Consider the following 12,811-nt stretch of genomic DNA (forward strand, 5'->3'; position numbering starts at 1 on the left):
GTTCTTTCTCTCACCAGGATTGGGTTGATGCCATGAAGACTGATGAAGTTTTAAAAGATGTTATAAAACTACTTAAGGAAGGTTCTAGGAGGGAAAGTTGTCTACAAGTTTCCGTTCGTCCTTTTGTTAAAATTTTAGACGAACTGTCCACTTGTGGGGATGACATTCTCCTGAGAAATGACAAATTTGTTCCACCCAGCAGTCTACGTAAAAAGTTGTTCGACATAGCCCATGAAGGACATCTTGGACAAACTCTGACTCAACAAAGACTCAGGAAAAACTTTTGGTGGCCTGCTATGGATGCGCAGGTTGCCTTGTGGGTTGAGCAGTGTAACTTGTGTAAAGAGTGTGAAAAACGTCTGAAAGTTGCTACCAATAGTACTATGGGACGGATTACATGTCCGGATATACCGTGGCATACCATATGCTTAGATTTTATAGGACCTATGTCAGAGTTAAATGTCAATCAGAGATTTGCAATTGTGTGTGTTGATGTGTTTTCAAAGTGGATTGTGGTCAAATTTGTAAGAGACATCACTACTGAGACCACTATTCAATTTTTGAAGACTGTATTTCTTTCTGAGGGTTATCCCAGTGTCATTATTACTGACAATGGGACCCAGCTAGTTTCTCAGAAAATGCAACAATTTCTGTCTCATTCAGGATTATCTCACCATCGAACCTCACTATACAATCCTCAAGGGAATGGTTTATGTGAGAGGATCAATAGATTAGTTAAAGGAACAATACAACTGGCTATCTCCAGTGGGCGTTGTGTATCTGATCTTGTTCAAGAAATGGTTTGTGCCCATCGTGCAACTGTCCATGGGAATGCTACAAAATCTCCTTTTGAGATTTTGCGTGGGAGATCTCCCGGCTCAAAACTCATTCCTTCTTGGGTCAAGCAGATCTTAAACAATGGTGTTGCCTTTGATTCTAGACCAGATTTGCCCTCCTCCTCTGTGAGTAGTAGTATTTTTGAAGGAGATTTAGTCAAAGTCAAACCTGGGAGAAACTCCAAGGGGCTAAGCAAATTTAGAGGACCTTTTTCTGTTAAGAAGGTTTTTCCAAATTATGTACTTCTTGAAAATGGTGAGAAATGGAATCTAAGGAGAGTTGCCATGTATAAAAAGAAAAATGAGAAAACTAATGTTCAGAATGGTTCTGATATCTCGTATTCCACTCCTTGCAATTCTTCTTCCTCTGTTTTTTCAAATGAGGAAAGGGGTAGTGGTTACATGTTCATATCTCAAGAATGTTCACCTATGTCTCAAAATAGTTCTTCTTCCTCCTCTGCCAGGCGGTGTCATGGTGCTGGTGATGTTTTGGATACTTGTTCCTCATATACTACGCCTGACACCATCTCTACTTCTCAAACTCCTCTTCCCCCATCCCTCTCCGTTCCCAGATTACAAAGGTACCGTAAACCTCCTTCTTATTTAAGTGATTATATGTGCTAGCATGTTTAAGCCTACATGTTTCAATTTTTATTGTTGTTTTGCAAAGATAGGAGATGTGTTGTAAATTACATTCTCTATGCTCTTAAGATTGTTGTATTTTCTGTAACCAGTAATTCTCTATGGTACTTATTCAGTTCTAGAATTACTGTGGGTTCTGGACTCCAAGTTCTGCAGAGTCAGTTGGTTGACTGGTCAGCAGGCGTTGGGTCCTTTCTGCTGTGCTTATTAATAAAACTTCATCTGCACACTTAAACTTCTAAAGTGTCTACTTACAACAAAGCACTGAAGTACAGAAGCAAAAACGGTCATAGAAGCAAGCGGTCACAAAAACTGGGGGCACAAATACAGACGGTCACAAAAGAGTACTGGGGGCACAAGTACAGGTGGCAACTACATACCTAAGGCCCACAGGCCACCAGGGATGAGGCGCAGGCGGTAGCCTGCGGGTGGAGGCGGGCCTCGAACACCCACAGAACGAAGTCAGCAGCGGCACGGGAGCACAGGGGCATGGGTGCAGTCGGGGTGTCAAGCGTCTCTTTAACTCAGCAAATAATAAAAAAATTAAAAATGGTACAATGACGCAGCCAATGTTGCTTGTCACACACGTGAGTGCTTATAAAATGACAAGGGCACCCTTTTCTTATTTTTTTTATATGGTCCAATCCAAAAGGACAGATGTTGCTTGTATTGGTAAATAATCTTTTTTCGCATTAAAGGACCCTTAGGGGTATGTTATGATGATGTTTCTTAGTTCTGTATTCCATGTTGAGAATGTAAGGTGAAGAACAATCCAATTGAGTCAGTTGCTCCTGACCCCTTGAGGGGGATCGACATCAGATTGTTCTAAGAAATAAACTTCATCTACATTTTATTGTTTCCTGTGATTTTTTACGTTTCAAGTTTCAACATTGTGGCGACGATCTACAAGGAACATTTCTACACAACCCAGCGTTCTTTTGCAGTTTCTGTGAATTAGCAGCGTTTGTTGGGTTTGTTCGCCAAGAAATTATATAAACCCTTTATTTTGCTGTCACCATCTGGGACATAGAATCACTGTGCAAGATACTGTACGATTTGTTTTACTTACTACACTTTTTAAGGAAAGTAGAGTCTCGCGCACTGTTTGCCTCTCAACTGTCGCCAGCGAGCCACTTTACATTGATGTCCACGTCACTGAGGGGCAACGCACCACTTACGTCAATCACGCATTCGTGCTTCTCTCGTCATTGCTGTTACCTAGCTATGCTGACGCTTACGCTCTCACGTCGAAGTGCCGCCATCTTAGATTATTTCTATGCATCCGGCACCAATCTAACTGAACTGCTACACAACGGATGGATGTACTGTAATCCGGAGTTGATACTTTTGGCAGTTCAACGTCGGTGATTTGCACACCTTTCTTCAATATCGATTTACGGAGAGTAACTGTTGCAAATCATTCACTGTGATTTGCACACCTTTCTGTAATATCGATTCATGGTGGGTAACCAATGCAGACCATTCACGGTGACCTTTATTTATCGAAGCAACAGTTATTAAATCTACCTGCTATTTGATTTTAAAATAACTTACGTTATGGCTCTACAATCTAAGGTTATCATGCCTCCTATGTTTTTGTCACAACCAGGCACTCCACCCATTGCTTGGGAAGACTGGATAGAAATGCTAAAGAACTACATTACTGCCCTTGTTGGTCAAAACTTTAACTCTACTAGAAAAAAAGCTGCTTTACTTAGTGCATTGGGTAGTGAGGGACCTAGAATTTTCCAATACTTACCTGTGACCATGGGACCTAATGGTCAACCAATGGATGATGTATACAAGGATGCTGTCAAAAGGTTAGACACAAGGCTTGCGAAAGAAGTAAATCTGGTAATAGAGAGATATACATTTTACACTCAGCCTCTATTGGCAAATGAATCTATTGAAGAATTTGTAGCTAGATTGCGTGAGTTATCTGTTAAATATTGTTTTGTGGTGATGAGGAAGGAGTTCATTCGAGATCAACTTATTGTTCATTGTCGTGAGAGAGAAATTCAAGAAAGACTTTGTGCTGCAAAGGATCCATCTCTAAAAGAAGCTGTTGACTAACAAAAGTTATTGAGGAATCACAAAAATGCCTGAAGGAGTGAGACAGAAGAGATTCAATGAACTGTGAGGTTGCAATTTTAGATGTTCATAAGGAAGTTGTTGATGAAGTTAACATTATCACAAATAAATATGTGAAAGGGTGTGCACCTAGTTCGGCCACTAGAAATAAGGGAAGGGAATGTTTGTGTTGTAGGAATCCCGTTCACTTAGCTAATTTCAAACGTTGGTTTGCTGTTGATAAAGAATGCAGAAGGTGTGGCCCAAGGGTCACTATGCACGTATGTGCAAACAGAGGGCTATTTCTGATAAGTACAAACCTAAAATGAATGTTGTAGAAACGTACTTACCAATACCTGACTGCAGAGACAAAATACTGATGTTGGGGGATATAAATGAAGTATTGTCCAGTGGTGAAGTTGTGGCCAGTAGGTCAAAAAGACCTGTTGGCATGTTTCAAATTTGTGGGTCGGATGTGGAACTCATGTTAGATTCTGAGTCAATGTACATCATCATTTCAATTTTTTATTAAAACAATTGTGGCTTATGTAACTTTGTTGACCAAAGATATTGATCCAGTGGGGTACCAAGGGGTGTCCATAGACATTGTGGGCTACATGATTGGTATGATAACATTTGGAACCAAATGCATTGAAGGTAAAGTGTACATTTCAAGAGATGGTCCTCCCATACTTGGCTGGATGCATCGATGTGATCTTAATATTGTCATCATTCCTAGGTCACCGTGCCAAGTCACGACAGTAGAAAACATACATTTACAAGAGATTTTGCAAGAAGCACATAAAGTCTTTGAAGACAAGTTGGGGTGCATAAAAGGATATGTAGATAAAATTGTACTCAAACCAGGAGCTAAGCCGGTACAGCACAAACTTAGTAGGGTACCAATCTCTGTTAGGTCTCAAAGACTTATTGCAAGATGTGTTAAAATGGGGGGTGATTAAGCCAGTGGAGGCATCCCCCTGGATTTCTCCGGTGGTCTTCACTCAGAAACCTGATGGCCATTTGAGATTCTGTATTGCCTTAAGTTCACTTAATTGTGACATTGTGGTTGTTGCATTTCCACTTCCCAACATCAGTGAACACTTACAGTCTGTGGGTGATGGTAAGTACTTCTCTAAAATAGATCTGAGGAGTGCTTATCATCAGATCAAATTGCACCAAGACTCCAAATCCTTGACTTCTTTCATCACCTCTGAGGGAACTTACCAATTTACTCGCATGCCGTTCGGATTGGCATATGCTGCCAGCGTCTTTCAGAGGATGATGGCTAACAAGTTCAAGGGTTTGGAGAGAGTTGTCTACTTTCAAGATGGCATTCTAATTTCAGGGAAGACTGTTGAACAACACAATATCATTCTTAGGCAAGTTTTGAAAAGGTTAGAAGATGTTGGCATAACTGTCAATCGTGACAAGTGTATTTTTCTCACAGAGCAAGTAGAGTAGTTGGGTTACACTATGTCTAGTGGTGGCATAAAACCAAAACGTTCTTTGTTGGAAGCAATCAAATCTGCACCTGATCCCAAAGACAAAGACCAATTGAGGTCATTCCTAGGTCTTGTAGAATATTATTCTAAGTTTGTGAAAGGTTTTGCTGACAAAACTGAAGACATCAGAATGTTATTACCGAAAGGCAATACGTTTGTCTGGGAAGAGGTTCAACACAAATGTTTTGAAAACATTAAGAGGGAAATTTATGAAGCAGGAATTTTGGCTTTGTTCGACTTTAAGTGTCAAACATTCTCGACAGTGGATGCCAGCGCTACTGGTTTGGGTGTAGTTTTGTCACAAAGATAAGGTGGCTCGGAAAAGACAATTGCGTTTGCTTCACGCACCCTCACCCAAGCTGAACGGAATTACTCTGTTATTGAATGTGAAGCAATAGCTGCAGCTTGGGGTGCTGAATATTTCAGGGTGTACCTCTGGGGGATGAAGTTTGTGTTATAGACAGATCACAAGCCCTTGATCAAAACTTTGTCGGCCGGAGGTGCTGACAAAGGCTCAGCGAGGCTAGCTAGATTTGCTGCACGTTTGCAAGAGTATCTCTAGGAGGTTGAATTTGTTCAGGGTTGAAAAAATGTTCAGGCTGATTGCCTTTCTCACTTGTCTTTGAGCTGGGAAACTGTGGATGAGAGAGGTGTTAAAGATACTGATTCTGAAGAGTCTGTTGCATTTGTTCATGATGTGGTGCACAACAGTTTGGGTGCCATAACGAGAGTGCAGTGTGACGAAGAAATTTGTATGGACGAGGTGTTAAAAATGTAAATTGTAAAATGTAAATTGATACTTGTATAGCGCGCCTACTCACCCGCAAGGGTCTCAAGGCGCTTGTACGAATACCGCTGTGGAACCCATCCTGGCTTTCCCTGTGAGGTGTCCACTCCTGGGCTCCCCCAAGGTGGAGGCCAGGCAATCTTAACGTTGTGGGGGCCGTTGTGGAGATTAAGCAAGCTATTGCCCAGAATTGCAGAGTGGGACTCCATGATTGGAATAGGCACTGAGGCGATAATTATCAGGTCCGTGGAATTTTGAGCCCAAGACCCGCCAAGGCGGGGAATAGAACCCTGGTCCCGGGCTAGACCTCTGCATCAGGGTCTGCCGCTCTAACCATTGAGCCACACTTCTCCACTAGAAGTTATGGTGATGATCAAAAAGGGTGTGAAGAGGGAGAACACACTATCTATGCCTGCTAGACCTTTCTGGAAGGTAGTAGCTGAGTTATCTAGAAGTGGTTTGGATATTGTCATGAGGGGTGATCGCTTTGTACTGCCAAATGGGCTAAGATTTCACATCTTCAAGTTAGCGCATGAAGGGCAATTGGGCCATGGTATGACGAGTAGAAGGATTAAAGAAGAATTTTGGTGGCCTGGGTTAGATGAGCAGGGTAAGAGAGGGGTTGAGCATTGCAATTTATGCAAAGAAAGTGAGAAACGTTTAAAGGTTGGCAATCAGAGTGTGGGTGGTCATATCAAGGACCCTGGTTCAGCGTGGCATACCTTTTGTCTTGACTTCATATGTTCCATGTGGGAGATACCTGGAGATTTCAAGTTTGCAGTTGTAATAGTGGATGTACATTCTAGGTGGTTGATTGTAAAGTTTTTGAAAGATATTACCACCAAATCTATCATGTCGATGTTGGAAGAAATTTTAATTGAGGAAGGTGTTCCTACTGTTTTGATCAATGATAATGGTACTCAATTGACTTCCACTGATATGTGTAATTTTTTGGAGCAGAGTGTGATCAAGCATTCTCTCACTTCCTTATACAATCCCATGGGGAACGGCATTGTTGAGAGGCCCAACAGATTGGTCAAAGGGACCATTCAACTAGCTTTGTCAAATCGTCAGCCAGTAAGAAAACATGTCTCTGACATGTTATGGGCATATTGATCTGCTTTACACAGTGTCGCATCCAGAGTTCCTTTTAATCTCATGAGAGGGCATTCCCCAGGTACCAGATTGGTTCCAGTTTGGTTAAAAACTTGGGAAGTGTCTGATGGTAAAATTGCTCATGAACAAATTTATCCAGTTCTCTGCAAGGGTGACTGGGTCAAAGTAAGATCCAGAAGGGTGCAAGGTGGTTTAGGTAAGTTCCAGGGGCCTTTACGAGTGGTTAGGGTTAGGAAATACTTGGTGGTGATTAAGGGAGGTGAAAGATGGACTTTCAGGAATATTGCTTTGTATCGGAGGGGTTTTTTCAAGGAGAGAAGATGATGAGGGTGCCATGTTTATGTGTGATGATGAAGTCAGGTGTTGTTGTTGTGATTCTGAAGAAGGACTACGTGTTAGTAGTTCCATGCCTCCAGTTGAGGTCAGTTCCATGCCTCCAATTAAGGTCAGAGTTTGCAGACCTCCTGCTTACTTACAATATTATGTCAGAAAGTGACGGGTGCTCCACCTCATTTTCTTTTTAAGTTAGTTGGGATGGAGTGATTTCCTTTACTGTGTTTTTTAAAAATATACTCCTGACTCCTTGAGGTGGATCGAAGCCAGGTTTTTCTAAGATATACACTTCATCTACATTTGATTGTTTCCTGTGATTTTATAAGTTTTAAGTTTCAACAGGGTGCAGCAATGGAGTTGTGGTGGGTGGGGGAAGAAAAGTAGCAAATGAGTGAGAGAGCAACACGGGGGAGAGGTACCACACAGCTAGAACTAATCAGAACGCAGGGGAGTTGGGGGGGGGAGCACACACAAGAGAGAGAAGCTCAGAGCGCTAGGTGGGGGAGGAGTAGTTGGAGCTGTTATTTGGAGGGGTAGAAGCATGCGAGTGATACAGTGGGAAAACACACACACTCATGGAGTACATAATCAAAAAGAAAAAAGAAGTTCCCAAATAGAGGGAAGTGAAAAGGTACAAGTCAACCAATCAAAAGTTTAGCAAGGAGGATGGGACAAACACAAGACGTTGAAGGCAAGTCATTGAATAAGAAGTAAGCAAATGAGAGTTACATAAGCAAATGAGAGTAACAACAAAGCCAACCAATTGTAAGCAATAAATCATGATGTATGCCCACTCAGTATACGTTCACAATGGGTCTTTTGCAAACAGAGAGCTTGCACTGTCTAGTAGGTGTGATCCAGAGGCGCAACTAGAGCCACATTTCGAGGGGGGAGGGGGCTACTGAAAATTTCGGGGTAGGTAGGCTGACTCTTCCAGCAATATGCAGAGTGTAGATGCAGGGGCTCTAAGAAGGGGTGAAAAATAACAAAGCCTCGTTAACAAGTAACTGGTCTTTTAAAGATCAGTGAAGTACTCGGGTGTGGCTGTAATAGGAGGGTCGCCAGCCTGGACACTGTCTGAGCCCGCTCAGCCTGGGCTGACACACACGATGGGAGGGGGGACTAAAGCCCTTTAAACCCAATGGGCTGGTGTGATCTAAAAACAACTTCCAAATATCCACGCCAAACACTAAATGGTTGAAGTATTCTGAGAATTTTTATCAATGATTACACCTGCTATGAATATACTTTTCTCTAAGAAAGATTAAAAGGCTGCACAATAAAGAGTGCAATCACAAAACTAGGAAATACTGTTCAATAAAGAGTGTGGTTACAATACAAGTCACGTAGAGAATGTTAGCTAGGACAGTCTCAAAGACAGTCCAATACAGAATGCGTTTTGTAATTTTAAAACAAATTATCACATTAAAAAACACAGATGATGAGATTTTCTTTTATGTTATCATACAGACGATCTTATGATGTCAAGCTACTGGGATCTAGTCATCATGCAAGTCAATGCTTTTCGAACCTGAAAAATTCTACCTTCTTCTGATCACAGAATATTGTGAAAGTATATATTGGTGTGAGCACGGAGCTCAACAGTGGCATGTAAAACAGGGTACTACTGTTCCTATGTTTCAATCGACTGCAAGGAAGTGTATTCTTCACTTAGCAGAAAAGATTTTCTCCTGGAGCGAAAATTTACAAATAACTTGGGAGCAGTTACATTATGAAAGTTAGACTGCGTACATAAAGTAAACACAGCAGTCTCACTTCCACATAATTCCCTTTGAAGTCGGGCACATACTGAATGAAATCTCTGACAGGTGTGATTGTACAAGGTAACTACCTACAGGCTAAATTGACGAGCCACTACTAAGCCATTAAACAGCTACAAAAAAAGACCTAGATATTCAGGAGAACAAAACAGACAGTCCACAAATCTACAGAGTAAAACTGCCGATAAACAAGCCTAGGCACCATGTCTAAATTCCTTACGAAATTTAAGAGGAACTTACCTATGCACGTGATCCTTGTGAAAACTGGTCTTTTTTTGCTCCCATTTCTTTTTCCATTCTCCCTCGTCGACAACTTTATCTTGTTGCCTCGGAGCATTTTCGTCTCCCTGTGGAGTTCTCAAACTCTCCATTGTGCCTTGAAAAAATAAAAAATAATTTGTAGAACACAAAAGAGATTATGCTTTTTCTCTCTCCCAGACGAGTGCGTGACACAGCAGCTTTGCTGTTCAGCGCACACCTGAAACGTAGCAATGCCACGAGTGAACTGAAACTTTTATTTGCGAAAGAACTGCTGACTAACCAGCCCTACCGCAATTAGGTCAAAGAGGCAGAACCAGTTTTGTCGGTGAAAGGAAAGTTCAGACTAAATGCACCTTACTCTGCTGAGATTGCCAACGAAGTTGGAAGTTGTGATGCTATTCAATCGACACTTACCGACATGGAACAGCCAAGACACAGCAGTTGTGCAGGAAAGTTTTTGTATGGTGTATGTATACCTGCCATGGTGGACTGGAAGAGGACAAACATGTACTCATTCCTGTCATGTATAACCGATGTAGACAATCTACCAGTTCTGTCACCATCTTGCAAAGTATGCTATGGGCCCACAAAGTACACAATTAGATCTTTAAAATTGAATAACAACATATAAACATTTACAGTTAGAATATGTTATTTACAGTGTAAATGATAGGCAACGGATGAAGCCATCAAGAGTGAGGTCGCTTTGTAGAACACAGTGCCATAACATAAGGACAAAATAGACACAAAGGGGCCCATTACGATGCCGAGCGGATTGCCTCCGCCAGGCTGGCGGTAGCCACCGCCGGCCTGGCGAAGGCAATCCGCCCGACATCCATTCCCGAATTCCCCCTCGCCATATCAGTAAGGCAGGGAGGACCGTGGCGAACGGATAGACCGGTCGCCTTGCGACCGGGGCGGAAAAGGTTTAATATGGTGGCGGTGTCTATCAGACACCACCAGCCATATTAGTATGGGCTGTCAGTCATGCCTTTCCGTGGTGGCAATGCCGCCACGGAAAGGCATGCGGTCTTCACTCTGGGGGCCCCCTGCCGGCCCCCAGAGTGAAGGAGGGGTGGGGGCTGCACAAGGGGGGTACCTGTGGTACCCCCCACATTTGCATAAACAAAGCGGGAGGCACCGCGCGTTGCCTACCTCTTTGTTTATGCAAATGCTGAAATGCATTTCTAGCATTGTGGCGGGCGGTGCTGAGAGCACCGCCCGCCACAATGCTAGAAATGCAGGATGTGCCCGCCACTGTGGCGGGCACATCCTAATGCCCCACACGGGACCCCCGCCCTTATGGCGGGTGATCCCAATCCCCGCTAGGATGACGGGCGGACAAAGTACACCCGTCATCCTAATGACCCCCAAAGTTTCTGGGGAGAACAGGTACAACCTTATGGACTTTCCTGTGACCCTATATAAATCGCCCGCTGTGCGATAACCATGCGCTTAGTTAAATAAATACAATTGCGTAGTTTCAATGTGAAATATTGTGAAAGGCAGGCATGTAGTTGATGGAGCAAGGTTTCACACGTAAAGTGACTTGCTCGTACTCAACCCTCACGTTAATAATATTAATGTACTAACTAACATGTTTTGTCTTATTAATATTGCATTACACAACATATTAGATATCTAGGGGAAGCTTGTCAATGTGCTTTTACTAAAATGGCTGCTGCTACGCGGGATTTTCTACAGCGCATGCGTCTGTCATGCCCACATGACATGCTTGGTGGGAAAACATTTGCTTCTGCTCAATAGAACTAAGATGGCTGTTATGTGTCCTTATGTGCAAGAAGCTTGCATCGCTGCTTTGCTAAGCTGTTTGTTTTTGCTTAATATCTAACGCAATAGCTAAAATTAAATAATGGGAATAGAGTAGAAAGAAATGGTATACAGTGCATTCATTTATTCTGTGCTTCTAAAACTGTTTCTTTTCTATTTTTTCATGTTACCATAATTACGGGCCTAAATGCTTTGCTGAACTCCATTTTTGGAGAAACTGCGCCTCTGCGACAAATGTCCTGAAGCCACAGAAGCTGTAGCCTTAAATCATGGCCAGGACGGACATGGAAGGCGGAGAAGAGTGAACTCCTTGCCTTGCCCGAGGAAACTGAATTGATTAAATTGTTTAAAAAGATCATTGATACATTTCACTACCGGGAGGAATAAAGAACATGGGTAGATAAAGTTATGGGAGGGAACGACTTGAATACATGATTGACAAGTTGCTTCTAGAAAAGTATGGTGTGATGGCTACTCCTCATTCTTTGTCCAATAAATTTGTGGGATTCACACATTTGCAACATTTGGGGGTGGTACACTGACCTGAAAAATAGTATAACTAGGGTAGGCTTAGTTAGTTAGTTTGTACGACTTGTCCGAATAGCTGACCTGTCTCTGACCCAACGCACTCAATAGGTGATCGGGAGCAGAGTTGCTGGCAGAGCACTCTGTCAGAAGATTCGATAACCCAATCAGGGTTCTGGGGAGGAGATCGACGACCCAATCGGGGTTCTACTGTTAGCTGCAGAGAGGGTTTACAACGCTGGCATTTTTAACTTTAACGGTGGTGCTGGTCTTAGCCTGTGGTGGTCCTATCCTGATCCAATTTGGTCCGTAACCTGTCCTGATTCTGGCTTGCACCTGTTCTTTTCTGCTGGCACCTGTACTTTGGGATTCTTATTCTTTGACTCAACCTATGACCAGGGTTGGTCATCACACCGAAATAGGTAGCTATTAAGTGTGGATTTGTCATTGTACTGTTTTCCTTTTTTCTCTTACCCACCCTCTGTTCAAATGCTTAACAACAATTTCTCTCCAAGTTATTACAAATGTTGTTTTTAAAATCTGCATTAGTCTAAACAGAATAAGAAATTAATTTCAGTTTCATGTTTTATAAGTCTTTCAAAGATTTACTTAGATAAAGATTTTAAACCTCTCCCGAGTTTGTGGTTATTTATGAAATGCTAAATGTTATTATTGCTACCTATTTTCTCTCTAACTCCTTTGATCCTTTAAGACTTTAGGTATCGGTGACTTGGATTGGTAAGATAAATGATATAAAAAATCCAAATGGTAAAAAACTCCAATTGATTTGAGTGTAGGTTTACCTGTTTAATGTATATATATTCATATGGACCCAGGTGAGTATGTTGAGCAGGTGAGCCTGCGCTCTATCAGTTATTTTGTTAGCAGAGGCAAGGTTAAGGGTTAGTGTAGTTAGTAAATATTGATTATTGATTGATTATTAGTTATTGATTTATTGATTTTATGCATTAACCAAAACTGTTCGTACCTGTTTTTTATGTTTTGTCTGGAAACCCCGGGGGCAGAATAACAGGTGGTAAATGGAAGCCATTCTGTAGTGAGGTCACTTGTTCGAGGTAGTAAGTGCATGGTTAGGTAAAACCGGAAGCACTGTTTTAGGGATTTTTCTGTATAAATATGTGAATAATTGATAGCAAAGAGTTC

The 12,811-nt window shown here is 42.1% G+C and overlaps 1 protein-coding gene across 1 annotated transcript in view; it reads right to left on the reverse strand.

Moving 5' to 3' along the window:
- LOC144827541 (putative thiopurine S-methyltransferase) overlaps nucleotides 1–9,557 on the reverse strand; it is a 209,049-nt gene extending 199,492 nt beyond the window's left edge. Inside the window, exon 1 of the mRNA XM_078685805.1 lies at nucleotides 9,311–9,557. Within this exon, the coding sequence (XP_078541931.1) occupies nucleotides 9,311–9,441 (131 nt within the window). The 5' untranslated portion in view covers nucleotides 9,442–9,557. The remainder of the gene's footprint in view (nucleotides 1–9,310) is intronic.
- Between the last annotated feature and the right edge of the window lie 3,254 nt (nucleotides 9,558–12,811).

The sequence above is a fragment of the Lissotriton helveticus genome, chromosome 4_1 (genome assembly GCF_964261635.1).
Source record: "Lissotriton helveticus chromosome 4_1, aLisHel1.1, whole genome shotgun sequence".
In the NCBI taxonomy this organism is placed as follows: domain Eukaryota; kingdom Metazoa; phylum Chordata; class Amphibia; order Caudata; family Salamandridae; genus Lissotriton; species Lissotriton helveticus.